The sequence below is a fragment of the Calidris pugnax genome, unplaced genomic scaffold (genome assembly GCF_001431845.1).
Source record: "Calidris pugnax isolate Ruff unplaced genomic scaffold, ASM143184v1 scaffold225, whole genome shotgun sequence".
NCBI lineage: Eukaryota > Metazoa > Chordata > Aves > Charadriiformes > Scolopacidae > Calidris > Calidris pugnax.
The window spans coordinates 2,909,873-2,927,959 of NW_015091072.1; the positions used below are offsets into that span (position 1 = coordinate 2,909,873).

At 45.9% G+C, this 18,087-nt stretch overlaps 1 protein-coding gene across 1 annotated transcript; it reads left to right on the top strand.

The window, feature by feature from the left end:
* Position 1: 1 nt before the first annotated feature.
* LRRC58 (leucine rich repeat containing 58) lies at positions 2-15,327 on the top strand (the record flags this gene model as incomplete). The annotated part of the gene is made up of 4 exons (XM_014957092.1): positions 2-330; positions 9,163-9,291; positions 10,627-10,904; positions 13,422-15,327. Coding segments are annotated over 4 exons (945 nt in total), but the record flags the coding sequence as incomplete, so codon positions are not given.
* Positions 15,328-18,087: the final 2,760 nt, after the last annotated feature.

Here is an 18,087-nt window from a genome sequence, read left to right on the forward strand (position 1 = left end):
CCGGCTGCCCGCCGGGCTGTCGCAGTGGTTCCCGGCGCTGGAGGTGTTGGACGTGAGCGGGACGGGGTTGGCGGAGCTGGGCGCGGAGCTGCTGGCCCTGCCGCGCCTCCACACGCTCCTGGCTAAGAACAACCGGCTGGGCGGGCCCGGTTCGCTGCCCAAGGGGCTGGGGCAGGCCCCGGTCGGCCGCTCCCTCCGCGTCCTCAACCTCAGCGGGAACCGCTTCGCCGAGGTGCCGCCCGCCCTGCTGGGGTTGCGGGGGCTGCAGAGCCTCAGCCTCGGCGGCAACCGCCTCCACGGCATCCCGCCCGACATCCAGGAGCTCCGCAGGTGAGGGGCAGGGCGTCGGGCGGGACGGGGCCGTCCCCCGCCCTGCGCCTGCGGGGCCGGGCCTTTGCCCCCCGGGGGGGGACGGGACGGGACGAGAAAAGTCCCCCGGGCGAACCCGACCGGATTTTCTCGCCGCGGAGCCGGCAGCGAGCACCGTGTCTCCCTCCCCGCCCGGGATGTCTCCAAGCACTGCTGCTAAGGTGTCTCTCCCCCTTGGAATCATAGAGTGGTTTGGGTTGGAAGGGACCGTAAAGAGCATCGAGTTCCAACCCCCCTGCCATGGGCAGGGACACCTCCACTAGAGCAGGTTGCTCAAAGCCCATCCTCAGCTTGAGTGGCCACAACTCAGAGCTGTCCTCAGGCAGGCGATGGGGCTCCTGTGCTCACAAATTGGGTGGCTCTCTCGGGATTTCCTAGCCCTCAGGGCCAGGGAGGCTCTCCCGATGACACTGTGGTTGGTGTGAGCCGTTGAAGTGCTGGGTGGCTTTGCGTTAATGCAGATCTGTAGGCCAGAGCAAAATAAAACCCCTGGTGTCTCATGCAGCTCGTGGCTGCGCGGTGGACGGCACGGGAGAATAAAGATCTGGTTGTGCCTTATGCAAACAATAGGGTCTTTCTGCTGACCCAGCTCCAGTCTCATCAGGGTGCTTGCTGGCATGGTTGGGTTTTTGTTGTGTTTCTCCCCACCCACCCAGCTCATGTAGATTTGGCAGATCAGCTGATACTCTGAAGCATAGAGCCCTGGGCTGTGCTCGGGGACAGTGGTGCATCTGGCTCTGGGGCTGGATCAAACCACCGCAAGCCAATGACATAGAAATCTATGGCTGAATCACAGTGGTTGGGAACATCGGTGGGGTGGGAACAGGTCTTAGGTAGGACTGGGTATTGATTGCCCTCGTTGACCTGGGGTAGGTACTTCTGAAGGCTGTCATCCTCCTGGGCAAGCCAGAGGCCATGTTCTGACTTGCATGTTACATGCAGGCACCTCGTTGTGTTCAGCTGGTTTCTCAGGCCTCAGACTAGCCCCTGTGTGGCTCTGTGCTAAGACTTTGGGTCTGAACTTTCTTCACCCCAGCTCTTTGCCAAGGGACTTGCCAGAGGTAGCCTCTCTTACACAAATTCTTGCAACCTTGGTCCTAAATAGCTGGATTTGCCCCAGTGGCTCAGCAGAGCTACATCCACTGGAAGCGCAGGATGTTGTAAAGGGGGTGCTTTCCCCTACAGTCTTAGGTTGGAGGTACCAGAACTGCTTGAGTGCTGGTGGGAAATGGTTTTGTCCACTGCAATATAATGCAATTGGGTATGCAGCTTTTGCCCGGGTGGTACAGCACGCACCTGTTGAGGATCTGGAGCAATTCTGGGTTAAGATAAGGTTGAGAGATGCCGTGAGGCATTTTGAGTGCTAGAAAGTGCCTGAGCCATTCTTGGCAGAACTGGGATGCGTCCTGGGTTGGGGCTGTCCTGAGGAGGAACAACCTAAGTTTTCTTTGTTCAGGAGCAGTTACGCTTCAGGGATAATGAAGGAGATGAGGACAGTGACACCAACTGTGGCAAATGAGGCAAATGGAGGAGAGCAGTTGTGTGGGGGAGATGATCCACGTTGCCTTCGTAGCATGCCTAAGAGTATCCAAGATGTAGTTGGGATCTTGTAGTTGTGCCCACCTCTGAGGAAGAAGCTCTTTGCTGCTGCTTACGTGCTCTCCTCTGTGGTTGTGGTTTCTCTCTCTCTTTTTTCTTTCTTTCTCCAAGAAAACAAGCCTCAGACCTGCTTCTTGTTATGCTGCTGACCCCAGGAAGATACCAGACTGCATAGCACTGCACATGGTGCCTCAACGGGCTGTGTGCTGTGCTCCATGCTGCAACTGCTGTCATGCTGCACGGTTACACTGCTTTGTTCCTCTGGCCTGCCCTGAAGGAGGGCTCCTGTTTGTCCTGTCCTGCAGCTTTTCCTGGGCTGGTCATGCTCGAACCCCAGCATGACAATTCTTGAGAGGGCAAACGCGGACAAGGCTATTGAACTGTCTGTTTATCATTACAAAGTGATGCGTCAGGTGGAAAAAACTAGACTAAACCCAGCTTGTGTCTGCTGCCTGTGTGATCACTGCCACCTTGCTGAACTTCTGCTAATGTGTCACCATAATATAATTGAACTTTAGCTTAAGATAGCAAATCCGAGCTCCACCAAGATTGTCAGCTTCTTTACCACTATGCCATCAGTGACTCTTCTGTGTCTGGGGCTGCTTAAGTAACAAAAGGGAGGAGTACACTTGCTTGCAGAGCTGGGAGAAAACAATAGTTTATAATCTAGTATTCCTCCAGAGGGGAGCTTAGATCTGTCCATTGAAGCCAGATAGCCAAGGACCTGACGGCCTTGCCAAAAAAATATCTACTGGAGAGAAACTGCTGCCAGACCCTCCTCCCACCAGCCAACAAGAGAGGTGTCTGCAACGTGAACATGCAGAGTGTTGAAGTGGGTAAAACGAGCCTGAACAAGGACAGAGCAGAGCCAGCTGTGGTGGCAGGGCAACACGGAGGCACCTGTTTGTTTCTGAACTGTGGGCCAGGAGCTGGGACCTGATATTGGGGCTTCTGTTAACCTCACAGCTCAAGCTGCAAGTGCCCACCTTGCTGTTGTTGGCAAGCCAAGACTTTGAGCCTTTTTCCATATGCAACTGCCCATAAAAGAAATTTTTCTCATGTCTTGTGGTCTCTGAGACCACAAAGGAATGCAGGCAGCACTTTGACCGGACACGTTCCTCCTGCTGGTACTAGAGTTCCTGAGGACAGCAGTTCTCTTCTTCCCGTGACCCTGGCGGCTTCCCATTTGCTCCAGTCACTGATTATAAAGCTGAGCAGAGTTGCAGAGATCTAGAAATACTTCTTATGTTTCCAGGGAATGTCTGAGCTCTGATGAGATTTTTTTTTTTTCAGTCTTGGTAACTAAGCCTCATGTCTTTCTTCTGCGCCCCGTACAGTTTCCTGTTGTGGTTTTTGAAAGGGTAGCACGTCAGTTTTAGTGCAGGCCAGGAATACAGCAGGTAAGGAGTCTACGTGGTGAAGTTGAAAGAATAAAAAGCTATTTAATCTGATCTGCCAAAGGAGAAGGAACATGCTGGCAACTGCAAACGCAAAGGCCCTTGAATGAGAGATGTGTGCCATGTGTTGTTACTCACATTAAGATAATAAATCCCCAACTTTGCAGCAAGCTGGCGTCAGGCATTTCGTGCAAAACTTTTTCCCTAGCATGTTCCTGGTCATTTGGCAAGTTAGTGCACAGCAATAAGAACCACAGCCAGTGCTGCTGCTCTCTCGTCTGCCTCCTTCCAGCTTCAGCCATCTGCCCCATCCTTACCCAGACAATTTTTTTATGTGCAGTGCAAAATCCTGCATGGAAAGTGAGTGCCTTTCACCTGATTATCAGTTACCACCTAGGCCTTTGTAGAAGGACCACCTATGGATGTCCTGATGCTTGAAGCTTCCTTCACATGGCTTCATAAACAGATGATCGTGATTGCTCTGGTGATGGCAGCAGGATGATGGTGGTCATAGCATGTCAGCACCAAGGATGAATTGCTTTTGTTTCATGTTTTCTGTTAAAAAAATGCAATGCTCTTTCCTCTGAATTCCACCAGAAGTGTCTACGGTGACCTGCAACAGCCTCTTACATTTCTGAGAGAGGCAAGAGTGGGCACTGCTGAGGGCTTTTTTTAATCATGCTGAGGCTGTGCCAGCTCCTGTGTGCCCCCCACCCCCAGGTACTGTCAGCTAGCAGTTTCAGCACAGTGCAAGACTTGAATTGTAACACTGGCCATTGATGTGGATGTGGAGTAGAAAATGCACCCGATGGGCGAGAGCAGCCCTCTTTGCATTGTTTTCCTGTTTGTTTTCAGATAAAAGATATGCTTAGCAGAGGTAGACATAAGTGTTATCTTTTCTGTAGTTCTCTCTCCAACATTGACCTTTCAGTGTGAGATGTTATGGTCAGTCACTCTGACCTGATTCGCAGCTCTGAACTGCAGTCTGCTTATACATCCCACCACTGCATTGGTTACGTGTATCCTCCTCCTGCTGATCCAGCTGGGGGTGTGCTGAGGGGCATCGTGTATTATAGCTGGTGAGCTAGAAATGGACAAAATTTGTTTGGTGAGTCTGGTAAAGTGCAGCTCTGATCTTCACTGTCCAACCGTGGCCTTTGGCTTAAGGGTGCATGAATTGCCCTCATCAGCATGCACGCTGGGGGAAATGTCCTGCAAGTGTCCTGTAAAGGTAAAAATTCCCAAGAGCTTACCAAAATGCAATTGATACCTTGAATTGCCTGATGTGAATTTCAAATTTAGTCTTACTTTTCTGGTTAATACTCTTGCGCTGAGTAGAGCTCTTCCACCAAGAAGTAGTAGTAGCTCTTTCCACCAAGAGCAGGTGGAAAGAGACAGGTTCTTTCCAGGCATCTGCCATGCGTGCTCCTTTCCTTCTTGCTTGGATTCCTCTAGAAAAGCCCGGTTGTGCAAGGGCTGGGATCAAAGGCCCTGAATGCCTAACTGGATTCATCCGAGTTTTATGTGAAGGCTTAGATGCAATGAAAACCAGAGCATTTGCTTTTATTCGTGGGTAGTATTAAGCATGTCAGACAAGTATGCACTTAAGCACGACTGTTACACAGTGTGGGAAAAACAGCAAGTGAAGCTTTGATAAAGATAGAGCATTAGGAAATCTGCTTGCTGCCTCCCTTTTTCTTCCCCTCTTCAAACGTTTTGCAAATAGTTTTCAGACAACCGTTTGATCTCAAATTTGCGTGTCAGCAAAGGCTATGCAGTTCTCTCAGGAATTAGCAAATCGTAGAACAGGGTTAACAGGAGTGTATTGTGGGCTGCTTTTAAATTCCTCCCTTGCATGAGCCTCAAGACTGCCCTGGAAATTTCTTGCTAAAAAGTTTATCTTAAAAAGACCTGGAGCTATTTCAGGCTTATTGTTTTGTTTTAGATTACCTATTTAGATGCATCTGTTTGATGTCAGCTGTTAAATTTTATCCGAAGAAGCATCTGTGGGGAAACAGGGTGGACTGAAAATTTGAGTATCTTCTATGCCAGAAGACATTCTCCCCTTGAAACATGACTATGAAAGTGTCATGGTAATTGATAGGGTAGCAAAAATACCTCTAGTGCTCAGAGTGGGCTCTTATTTATTGAGTGTTTTGCAGCTTTTTGATTTGTTTTGTGCTATATGATGACCTGGAAACCTCTAGGACAAACTCAAGCAAGAATGTGCAGTCTCTTGGCATGTTAAACTTTGCTGTCACCGCCTGAATCAATTCATAGTTGTTTGAGCGTTTCCCTGCTCCCTTCCTGTATGTAAAATGATTTACAGAGCCACCCTGCAGCCCGCTGGTGTGAAATGCCCTGCTGGAGAGGAACAACACGCCGTGGGCTTGGCGTGCTGGCTGCTGCTTGGCAGCAGTTAGTATTGGCTGTGCTGGGCAAGGGGCCTGCTGGATATGAGGCTTAAAAGGGACCCTGGCCTTTTATTAGTATATTTGTAAACATTGCTAAAAGGCAGGAGAGAAGGTCTCTGCCCCCGTTAGTTACTCTGTCCAATGGGTGGTAGGTTGGTTTTTTTCGTTTTTTTGTGGAAAGGGATTTTGTTAGTGTTTGTCCCCTCTTGAAACACACAGCCAGAGCCTGTGTGGCAGGCTGGAAGTACATCCTTTATTCTTGCTTCAAAAGTAGGAACTGAGTTTACATTTGTTTGAGGCTGGACGCTCTCTGGCTTTTCGAAGTTCCTGGACTGACTTTTGAAAGTACAGAAAGATTCCAGCTCTCCCTGTGTGTACACAGTGATGCACGAGACCTTAGCTGGCTGGTCGAAATGACTTACACAGATTAATGATTGTCAGAAAAACTGGTTTTAGTGTGAAAGGTTAGCCAGAAGTATTCACTGAGCTCAGTCCCGTCTCTGCTCTGGTCCTCCTGTGAAAAACTATGGTAAACGTTGTGGATCACTTCATTAGAGGCTCATCTTGCGGAGAGGCAAGCTCCCCCCTCCTGAGCAGGACAGCTTGAGAGCCAACATTGCCTTGGGCTCCAGATATGGACTTAGTAAGGCATGAAAATCAGGCCAGGAGCAGAGGAGCCAGGAACAAACTGGCCCCAGTGGTGTAATCAGTGCTCACTACAAAAAAAATAAAAGAAAATCCATGTCTGTGTCATGATTAGCTTTGCCCCAGCAATCCTTGATACTTGAATTTCATGCAGAAATGACTGTAATGACTATTGTTAATTTCTCCATCTTGCTCAGCCCAGCCTAGGCTAGATCCTTTTTTCTAGCCACTTGGATTTTGGGGAACAGGAGTTAGAGATTTCTTTTGCCTACTGAGCAGTGTTTCAGTGGAAGCTATAAGAATATCTTTGCTGTGTTTAAGATAAGTTTCTTTTTACTTCCAAAACCTTCTCCCTGTGCTTTTTTTTTTTTTAATAAATTTACCATTTAATTCATTTCTTAAGTTGATGTTGGAAATTCTGAATTTGCTGCACTTGACTGGGCCCAGTGAGTTGTCTGCTGACCTCGAAGAGGTGATTCACAAGATAGGTAAAAAACAAACCATTTTTAAGGAGCCCATTGCTGCCCCTGAAAGTGTTACCTCATTTAGTGGATTTTTAGTTAGAAATGGTTTGTAGTCTGACGTTGGGGCTTTCTATCCTGGCTAGTATAGCAGAGTGTCCTCATTACACACACTTTACACAGAATGGATTTGAAAGCTGTGAATAGTTTGTAGGTGGTTTTTGCACGCTTAGTTTGTGCAGTAAGCTGGTCTTGAAACTTAGGCATTTCATGTCTTGAAATTAACTTAAAAACACTTTTTGCTATATATATTTTGCACCCTTCTTCCCCTTCCCCTTGTGTTTTTACGCAATGTGTCTTTGAGGGCGTTATTGTCTCCCAACACAGAGGTTGAAGAGTTAATTATTCACTTTTCCTAGGAAGTGGGAACTTCTACATATCTAAACCTTGTTTAAACATTGAAATCCATGTTACTAGAATTCCCTTGCCCAACAGTTTTCGTTGTGGGCTCCAGCAATGGTATGGAGTTTAAACATGCCTAGGAATTGTATGGTCAGCAGTTAAGTCCCTAGTGAGAGCCACGCAGGCTAAATCCACCTTGGGGAAACAATGGAGGTTGAAGGCGGAATTTTGGTTAAAACTCAGGGCTTTGTTAGGGGATCAAAATTTAATTAAAAATAATCTCCCCTTGACGTGGTCTCTGCACAGCAGCCTTCCTCCTACCCCCACTCCTCACTTAGGGGCTGCCTGTGAAGAACCTCACTGCTACCTTTGAGCAGTGAGGTTTTGGTGGTAGTTTTTTTCCCCGTGCACTTTGTTGCGTTTCCAGAATAACCTCCAAATGTGTTGTTCCCCTTGATCTCTTAGCTGAAGTGATGTAGTTACTTCCTTTCACATAGTCAAATTCAGTTCAAGGCTTAATTTTGTCAAATTTCAGTTATTTAGCTTGCCTCTGACATAATCCAAAAAGGTAGGCGAATCCAGTTAGCTCTATGAGTTAAGCTCTGAGAGCATCTCCTGGTGTATTGCAGAGGTCTCTTGTTCTGTTCTGCACTGTTGGGCAGATGAACCTTTGTGCTGTGTTAGTGGCCCCTGTAGCCCAAACAGCTGCTGTCATTGGATCTTTGGGGTTCGAGTTTCTTGCAAGATCTCTGAATGAAATAGTCTTTTTCTACCATTCTTCTCCTTCATCCCACAGGAGGACTCGGGGAGGAGCTTCTCTGGCGCTCCACACCTGCTGTGGCACGTTGCAAGGTTCAGACCTCTGGGTAGACCACCATGTCCCTTCTGTGGTCTGAGGTTTTTTTTTGCCAGTTGGATCTGTAGCTTTTTATCAATTACTGGGGTGAGATGAAGGTGTGTCCTATTCCAAGGAGGTTAAAAGCTGTTCTTAAAGAAAGGCTGATGGAGCCTGGATGACTTCTTTTTCCTTGAGCTGCAGGGAATGCTTGGTGGATCAGAGGGGGACTGTGTACACTGTATATAGGCAGCTAACCTGGGTAGGTACTGGAGATCTTACCAGCACCTGCAGACAGGACTGTGGGATCCACCTTTTTCAGGCATGGGAAAAAGTATTGTCTGGACCACGATTGGCAATGGTGTCTCTTCCCAGCCAGAAGTACCCAAACTGAACCTGCCTTTACTCCTCTTCCAGACAGCATCTGAGAACAGGGGAGAAAAACTATTTGACTCTGAAATGAGGACTTGAAGCTATTATGCTTGTCAGTTTTTCTTCCTAAAAGGGCAGAGAGGCACAGCAAATACTGGCTGCTTCACCTGGCAGAAGGGATCTGGTGCCTCTCTTCATCCCTGTCTCCCATCTGCTGAGTTTTTGCAGGATGTCCAGTGATTTTTATATTATTTTTTTCCTCTTTTATTTAGGCCCAAACTACAATTAAGCCCAGCTAATGGTTTTGATAGCTTTGGGCTTCATGACTTCAGTGTACTGAAATCAGTCTCTCTGAGAAATTGCATGCATGGACTTGTGTGACTTAGATGCACTCTGTGCTGTTGCAGCTGTGATGCTGTCGGTACGTGAGCTGCATCAAACTGGCTGCCTTTGGCTTCTGCTGAAAGATTACAGGTAGTCACCAGGGAGTGAAATGGTACCATGAAGAGCAGCTGGCACTTGTGCAGGGCTGAGACCCACGAGGTTATCTTATACGTAGTCACCTCTAAATTTCCTTTAAGAAATGCAGGAGATGAGAAGACATAGTGTTATATTAAACTGGAAATGACCTTAATGAAATAATACAGTGTTTCTTTTCTCTTTTTCAGTTTAGAGTTTCTGTACCTGGGAGGGAATTTCATTACTTCCATTCCACCTGAATTAGCAAAGCTGCCTTCTCTAAGCTATCTAGTTCTGTGTGACAACAAGATCCAGAGCATTCCACCTCAGCTGGCACAGTGAGTATTTACTGTCATCAGCCACCAGCTGTAATTAACTCTTTGAACTTTTTCTTCTGCGTGTGTGGATAAAAACACCTGGGAGGACCTATTTGTCCTTCAGTTTGTTGATGTGACTAGACTTGAACAGGAAGATCCTGAGCATGGTGCACTGCAAGCAGACCATGAATATACAATGTGGAAATCTCAATCAAAGGGTTAAGGGGGGGGAAAAAATGTGACCAAGTGTACGCTTTAATGTGAATTAATAGATTTATAGAGGGAGCCCTGAGAAGTACCTGGGCAACTCAGAAAAGATAAACTGCCAGTCTACTGTATTTTTAGTGATGAATGCTTGGCCTGTTTTGTCTTTAACCCAAAGCCTTTTTGTGTGTGCTTTTGTGTTCTACCATCCCCTGTGTTCAGTTGGTGTCTCTTACTCTAGGATCTCAGAAGGTTTTAGCATTTATTAAATCCTATAGCAGAGCTCTAGAAGATGAGTTACTGCTTTATCTGTTTCCTAATGGGGGAAAGAGGACACTACAAATGCTGTATGGGTAGCCTAAGATGGGAGGTGAAGAATTCGGTGTGTGTATGTAACCCTAAAAGCAATCAGATGACAGGATGGAGTTTTCTGAGTTGGAATTTGATGGTGCGGTGGGATTACTCTTGATGTACAACATTGAATGATTCCAGTTGTCTTGTAACTGGTACTGGTTTGGGAGCATCCCTGGATGCTGTGCTGGAGCATTGATTTGTGCTTCCTGAAAGGAGAATGAATGCCTTCTCCAGAAGCCAAGAAACTGCTTGTCACTCGTGTCGATTGCTAGCCTGGCCTGACCTTGCTTAGCTTTTGAGGTCTGGTATTATCACAGCACAAGGTGATGCAGCCGCAAGCAATGAAAACATGGGGTTTTCCAAGGTTGGCTGCCTACCAGCAAATCATCTTTAATGCATGACTGAGAGCAGGTGACTTACTCAGATTATTGCATGGAACCGTTCTTGATGCATGCACTGGGTACAAGGAAACATTATCTCCCCCTGAAAGCACTCGGTTCCTATGCTTTTGTTCTGTTCTATTCTTTTTTGGGGTGCTTAGGGGGAAACGCTGAGAGGATCAGCAGCGTATCTAAGGCTGTGTTTCTTTAACAGGCGTTCAGCAGGTGAGCCAGGTTTTCTAGGGCATTGCGTGTGCTGGAGTAACAGCAGCTTTTTTAGCATGGATTTGTGCTTTGAAAGAGAGAAAAGCCAAAGGAAAAGAAAATTGGAGGTAGAGGGGAGAGTAATCGGGTCTGTGTAACGGGTTTGTGGAAATCTTCTTGCACACCTCGACTGGGTGTCCATCTCCATCCTCAGGCTGCATTCCCTGCGCTCCCTCAGCCTGCACAATAACCTGCTGACTTACCTTCCTCGAGAGATCCTCAACCTGGTTCACCTGGAAGAGTTGAGCTTGCGGGGGAACCCGCTGGTGGTTCGGTTTGTCCGTGACCTGACCTACAATCCCCCAAGCCTCCAGGAACTGGCTGGACGCACAGTCAAAACTCGCAATGTTCCCTACGCTCCCAGTGACCTCCCGGAGAACCTCGTCCGCTACCTGAGCTTGGCCAGCAACTGCCCCAATCCTAAATGTGGGGGTAAGTTCTCCTTAACTGCTCTGCCTCCTGCTTTTTTACTTGCTGGGTTTTCTTTCCCTCTGACTTGCCATGACTCTAGTAGCTCAGTCAGGTGAGAGGTGGTGGTGTATCCAAATTCTATCTGTATTTCATTGGCTCCAGATCTTCTGTGAACTTGTCTTTAAGGAACCTTGTTCCCTTAGGAATGTTCGGAGTTGTAGTGCTGGTTTGCTGTATTTCTCTAAGCTATCTAGTTCTGTGTGACAACAAGATCCAGAGCATTCCACCTCAGCTGGCACAGTGAGTATTTACTGTCATCAGCCACCAGCTGTAATTAACTCTTTGAACTTTTTCTTCTGCGTGTGTGGATAAAAACACCTGGGAGGACCTATTTGTCCTTCAGTTTGTTGATGTGACTAGACTTGAACAGGAAGATCCTGAGCATGGTGCACTGCAAGCAGACCATGAATATACAATGTGGAAATCTCAATCAAAGGGTTAAGGGGGAGGAAAAATATGTCACCAAGTGTACACTTTAATGTGAATTAATAGATTTATAGAGGGAGCCCTGAGAAGTACCTGGGCAACTCAGAAAAGATAACTGCCAGTCTACTGTATTTTTAGTGATGAATGCTTGGTCTGTTTTGTCTTTCCCTCTGACTTGCCATGACTCTAGTAGCTCAGTCAGGTTAGAGGTGGTGTTGTATCCAAATTCTATCTGTATTTTGTTCGCTCCAGATCTCCTGTGATCTTGTCTTTAAGGAACCTTGTTCCCTTAGGAGTGATGTTCAGAGTTGTAGTGCTGGTTTCTGTATTTGCATGGGGATGTAAGAGAGTGTTTCTGTCAGAGTCTTTGCAGCTCATCCCAGCGCTCCATTAGGCTTTTATGGTCTGAAGTTTCCGATTCATCTGCCCTGAAATTTCACTGAATTTTTAGAGTTGGAAGGGACCATAGAGATCATCTAGTCCAACTCCCCTGCTAAAGCAGGACCACCCAGAGCTTGTCAGAGCATGTTACTGAGGACTGCATCCAGGCGGGTCTTGAAGATCTCCAGAGAAGGGGACTCCACAACCTCCCTGGGCAGCCTGTTCCAGGGCTTCGTCACCCTCACCGTGAAGAAGGTTCTCCTCATATTTGAGTGGAACCCTTTATGTTCCAACTTGTGCCCATTGCCCCTTGTCCTCTCACTGGCAACTACTGAAAAGACTCTGGTTCCGTCCTCCCTCAGCCCGCCTTGAGATGCTTGTAGGCCTTAATAAGGTCTCCCCTCAGCCTTCTCTTCTCCGGACTAAAGAGTCCCAGCTCTCTCAGTCTCTCCTCATAAGGGAGATGCTCCAATCCTTGAATCATCTTTGTAGCCCTACGCTGGACTCTTTACAATAGTTCCCTGTCCCTCTTGAACTGGGGAGCCCAGAACTGGACGCAGTATTCCAGTTGTGGCCTCACCAGTGCAGAGTAGAGGGGGAGAATGACCTCCCTTGACCTGCTGGCCACACTCTTCCCTATGCAGCTCAGACTAAGAAATGGACAGGAGAACGTTTGCCAGAGCTCTTGCTGAACAGCAAGCTTCAATTTATAGAAAATCCCGGAATACTTGCACTTAATTTGGCTTAATCTTTATCCAGAGTAAATGATCTGTGCGTTCGGCCTTTAGAAGATTAAAGAAAAAAAAAATATCATTAATTAGTATCTACCACCTATAATGCAGTCTGTTATCTTATCTCCTTACAGGACAGTATCAAAGCTCTGTAAACAAAGACAGAAGGGCTGGAACTTGTGTTGAAAGCGAGAGACATTTCCTTTTTAGAGTTTTGCAGAGCTTGGATAACAGTGGATTTGCTCTTTTTTGCTTTTCCTGGTGAACTAGCACAGCACTGCAGCATTGCTCTGACACTGCAGGAGAACAGCTTACTCCAGGCCAGCCAGGTCTTAACACACCACTGGAAACTTCTGAAAATGTCAGTGTCTAAAATCACTTGCTGTGACAGGAAGGGAACCCGATTGTGTGTTACAGTAGTGCTGTTGCCATGGAAAGTAGCATCCAAACTCAGCATGGTGACTTCACTCAAGCAGAAGGAAAGTAGAGCTATGAAAGTCTATTTGCAAATGCATTTGTGCTAGCTGGTAGAAGAGGTTTTACAAGTTTGAAAATAGAGCGGATGAATTAATTTGACATTTAAGAAGTTTGCAAATTCCCAGCCTGAGATTTCTCCCTGACGGTTAGAAGAAATTGACGAATCCTTTGGAAGTAGCTGCCCCATGTCTTTTCGTGCAGAGTGTGCCATTCTGAATCACCTACCAAATACAGTTTTACAGGATATTTGGGGTTTTTTTAATGAAGAAAAGCGATTTCACATTTCCATAGGCATCCTGGTCCTTTCTATTTCTCCAGTGTCCCTCGGCCTTCTGTGTCCGGTGCTGTGTCAATTAAATCCTAATTGTTGGGTGTGATGCAAATGCCTCCAACCTTGCTGAGCTTTCAGCTTTCTCCGCACGGGGGGTCTCACGTGTTGTTGCTGTCCCCTCCTCCCTTACAGGTGTCTACTTTGACAGCTGCGTCAGACAGATCAAGTTCGTTGACTTCTGCGGGAAGTACCGCATCCCGCTGATGCACTACCTGTGCTCCCCGGAGTGCTCCTCTCCCTGCAGCTCTGCCTCCCAGAGCTCTACTTCCCAGAGCGAGTCTGACTCCGAGGACGAAGCCAGCGTCGCCGCGCGCAGGATGCAGAAAGTCCTTCTGGGCTAAACGAGGAGCAGGAGGGGAAGACTGGAAGGAAAACGTGTTTGGAAAGCAATAACGGAATAGCGAAGCGTGAGCCTCTGGCCTGAAGGGCTCACCAAAAAAAACCTGTCCTTAAGTCCACGTAAAGGGGCAGAGCATCTTAGCAAGCCTAGACTTGCTTGGTGCAGCGCTGCTTAGGAGAACTAACTCAGTGGCATATGCCTGTAGGGTGCCTGGGGTTGTTAGAAACGTCTGCTGTCTGGGAGACACCCCCTCTCCCTCCTCTGGGCTGGGGAGGGGGATTTTTTTTCTCACTGGCTGATTGAGAAGGGTTTTAATATATGACGCTTCACTGGTCTTCAGTCGTCCTGCAGAGCAAAGGAAACTGTCCAGATTTTTTTAACACTGTGGTAAATCAGAAACAGGCTAATGATGCCATGTGAGTATGTATGGACCCCAATGTTTTATATAGTGTTTTGATTCTTTGCTGTCTCCTCTGATTTCAGTTACAGGTTTTACACTCATCCTACACTAAAAATGGGAGTTCGATTATTATTTTTTTTTGTTCAGGAGTAGATTTTTCCAAATTCTGTTTACTCTTCCTTTGCCTAGAGGCGTAGGGTCTCTGTGCTGTTACAGATGTTACAGCCATCATAGAACTGAGCCACCTTTTTTCTCCCTTGTTATACCAAGCTGCTTTTAGTGTTTCCTCCTAACTGTATTCATCATTTTTCCTCCTTCTGCCTCTTCCCATTACACCTGGAGCGTTGCTGTCTTTATGGTGCCTTCAGACGAGTTATTCTATTGAGACCTGGTGTTACTTCAGATTTGTGGCTGTACGTGCCTGTGCAAGGGACCAGATGCGATGCTCTGTGGCATTTTTAGTCTCAGCTTACTGGAACAAATCTGATTTTATATCTGTGAATTGCAGGAAAGGTCCTGATTGACACTTCTTGTTTTTAAACAGCCATGTCCCCCCGCTACAGCTAGCTCTGCTATCTTGGTACAGAGTTATTTTCTGTAAGATCACCTGCTTAGAGTAGGCAGCAGCTTAATGAATTGGAAATACTGAGAAAAGTGCTGTGGAGAATGGTGGGGTTTTTTTCTTATTCATCACATGAGAGGAAGAGCTAGTGGGGAGGGTCAGGTGTGTTTTCTGAGCATCTTGCATGAGGTGGTTTTGGAACCTCTTCCTTATTTATTTGTTTGCATTTGCTCTTGTCAGGATAGCTTTGGCAGTCTGTTGGATTGCTCAAATAACACATTCAGTTATCTCTAAACTATTTGTAAAGGAAAGCTGCAGAAAATAGCTCAGAATTTTTAAGTATCAAGAAATACCTGTCAATTCAGAGTGTTAATTTTTCAGCTATCTATAAGTCTACTTTATGGGGCTGTTGTGTGTTTTGCTTAGTGAGAGCTACCCCTTTATTAATATTTTTTGTGGCTGACAGTTGTTTTGATGCAGTTTCAGATAGAGCAAATCCAACTGTGCCTTTGAATGCATGAGCAGAGAAAATACATTGTGTTAAGAAGCTAAATGAGCAATAAAAGCCTTTTTTTTTAACCCACTTTGGCCCTATGGGGGAAATTAAAAACCTTTGCTCCTCTCCTGCATTCAGAAAACACATGTACCTATTTGAATATCTTATGGCAGCTCTCTGGTAATGGTCCTGGTTAATTATATTTGACACTTTATATATTAAAGCACTTTGATAATTCTACTATTTGTAACTAGCCTTAGTGATTTTTTTATTATTATTTTTTTTATTAGACTACAATTTTTCCTTTAATGTGACCTGAAGAACAAGGTCTGTGAAACTTTGTACGTTCCAGTCTGCCTCGGTGTGCAGGTTGAACTTCTTGCCTTGCATGTCCTTGACAGTGCTGCTCATTTCCCTGGTTTCCTTTGGAGAGAACTGGAATTGGAAAGAAATGATCTGGTTGTAAAATAGCACGTCGTTCGTTATTAATCATCGCACCTTAGTCTGAAGACTCCCCAGATCCACAAGGAACTAAATTGCACGTGCTCTGTGCCTTTCCAAATAGCTTCTTTAAAGTACATTTTTAAGATACGATAAGGTGTATGTGCAAAGCAACTGAATGTCACTTTAGCAAGTTCTGTGAGGTTTGCGTGGCAAGAAGGTCCTACAGGTTTTGATAGAAACAAACTGCATGCTGTTAGTTAAAGTGGGATCAGTGAGGGGCCTGTGTTGGATTCTTCATCTCCCCTTTCAGATGCTTATTCCGGTCCCAATTAAATATCATCAGACCAGTGCTGAAGGACAGTAAACTGGCGTTAGAGCCACAGTTTTAAATTGGCTGCTAGTATAACAGTAGTGAGTAACTGAGTGATCTAAAGCTTGGCTCTTCTGCCAAGTAAAGTGAGCCACACACGTTGAGATCTCAAGAGTTTTTTTGAGCTCAGGGCCATGAGGTACCACCTTCCTTTCTTCTCTTTAGCAGCAGTTGTCTTGAAGTTCTGCATTTTTTCACTTCACAAAGGCAGATTTCACCACGGTTCCTGTTTGCACTGGAGCACCTCTGTGTGTGATGGGCTAAGACCAGTGGTGGCTGGTTCTAATTTAGCTCCATCCTTAACTGCATTTTCTTTCCTAACTGAACAGGCATCCCATTTTTGCCCCAGTTCTAGTAAGGACTAATTGGCTAATCTTTCACAACTTCTTCACTGTAGCCAGGTAAAAGCTTGACAGCTTATGCAGTTGATATCTCTATGTGTTTTTAGACTTGATAAAATGTCTATTAAAAATGTGTATATATATATATTCCTGAATATAGCTAGCAAGTTTTCTTTTTGCTGCTGGGCTTTAAAGTGCAATTCAAGTAAGTCTGAATTTAAAACAATCAAGGACTTGTAAGTAAAACAAATGGTTGCTTGGTGGTTTGGGTTTTTTTTCGCCCTTGGAGGTGGATTTGAGAGGACTAGGGATGCAGGTTTGTACTGTAGTGCCTGACGTACTGAGCCCCTAGGAGTCAAGTTTTTCCAGCAATTGTTAGCTCCCAAAGACTGGAAAATGTGCTGGGCAATAAAATAGGTAAGACACAGCTTGAAAATACACTGATGGACGGTAGGGATTAGTTCCTACCATCCTCTTCTCAGGGGTCCTGAGCAGACAGTGATTTTGCCAGTATTATAGTTCTTTTTGTCGGTTTTGAATAGCGGATTTCAATTCCTACAGATGCATCTCCGAGTGAAGCCTTCAGTCAGTGTTTTGGTATCAGTCCCCTTGTTGCTACAGCAGCCCAGCACGTCTGGCTTTTGAAACTGTTCTTAAGCTGAGACACAAGTGTGTGGAGCAAAGTTGCTCATTCCCTCTTCCCTGTGGGGCCCTGCCTGCATTCATCCCCCCCCACCATCCCTCTGCCAAGGGGAGATGCTGGTGCCTTTCTGAATGCAGGTACTTCATGTGAACAGTGGGGTCGTGGTAAAAAGAAGCAAAATAATCAGTTTGACTGGAAGTAACTTACACAGTTGCTAATTCTTTTATGTTTCTCTTTCTTTAATAAGAGGTGAGACTCGAGGAAGTCAGTAATGAATATTTAAACATACTCTGAAGTGGCCAGATGGAGTTTTTCATGGGCTCCTGTCCTGGTCATTTTGAAATCTTGTGTGGAATTATAATGGGAGTGGGGGGGAGGGAGGGAAGAACCAGCTCGTTTTTGTTCCTTACTCTTGTTGGCAATAATGAATGGAAGGAATTTAATCCAATGAAAGTAATGAAACTTAATCCCTGCAATGTGTCTTTGTTACACAGTTCAAAGAACTATTTTAATGCATCTTATTCACACCATGCCCTCCCTCCCCAACTGAAGATACTTCAAATAGACTACTTCAGAATGCACACTAATAACAGCAGTAACTCTATCTTGGAAACTTTTCTATTGATTATTTCATTTGCCTGCCTGACTAGAGGATTGATCTTTTACTGACCTGAACATTAAGGGTAGAAAGGGTTTTCGTCCAGCCTTCTTGTTGAATTTTTATCATGAGCATTTGTTCTAGGAAGTCTTCAAGTGCCTTATGTTTTTAAAAGTGTATTTTGCTAGAAATGTATGAATGTAGAATCTTTCTCTCTCTAACAGTATTTCATTATGAGCTGTAAAACAAATTGCAAACACTAAACCAAAAATGTTATTTCTACAGTTGTCTGTCTGTTATTGGCCAGCATCTCCATTCTGGTATTGCCCTTGCAGAATGGTAGACGTTAAAAATGGGGCTATACGTGGTGGGGGAACAGATGAGATTTGACCTGTGCTGTGTAAAATCAAGAGCAGGTGAGACTTTCAGAGGGACTGCTGAAACTCTTGGGTTTTGGGGCCCACTTGTGACAGACCAGTGTGTGTTACAGACCGGACCGTGTTTTACTTCTGGTATGGTGTTGCAGAAGTTTGCTCCACAGTTTAAAGGTAGAAGTAACTCCTGGGCAGGATAAATACATGAACAAGAAAAGGCAGTGTCACAG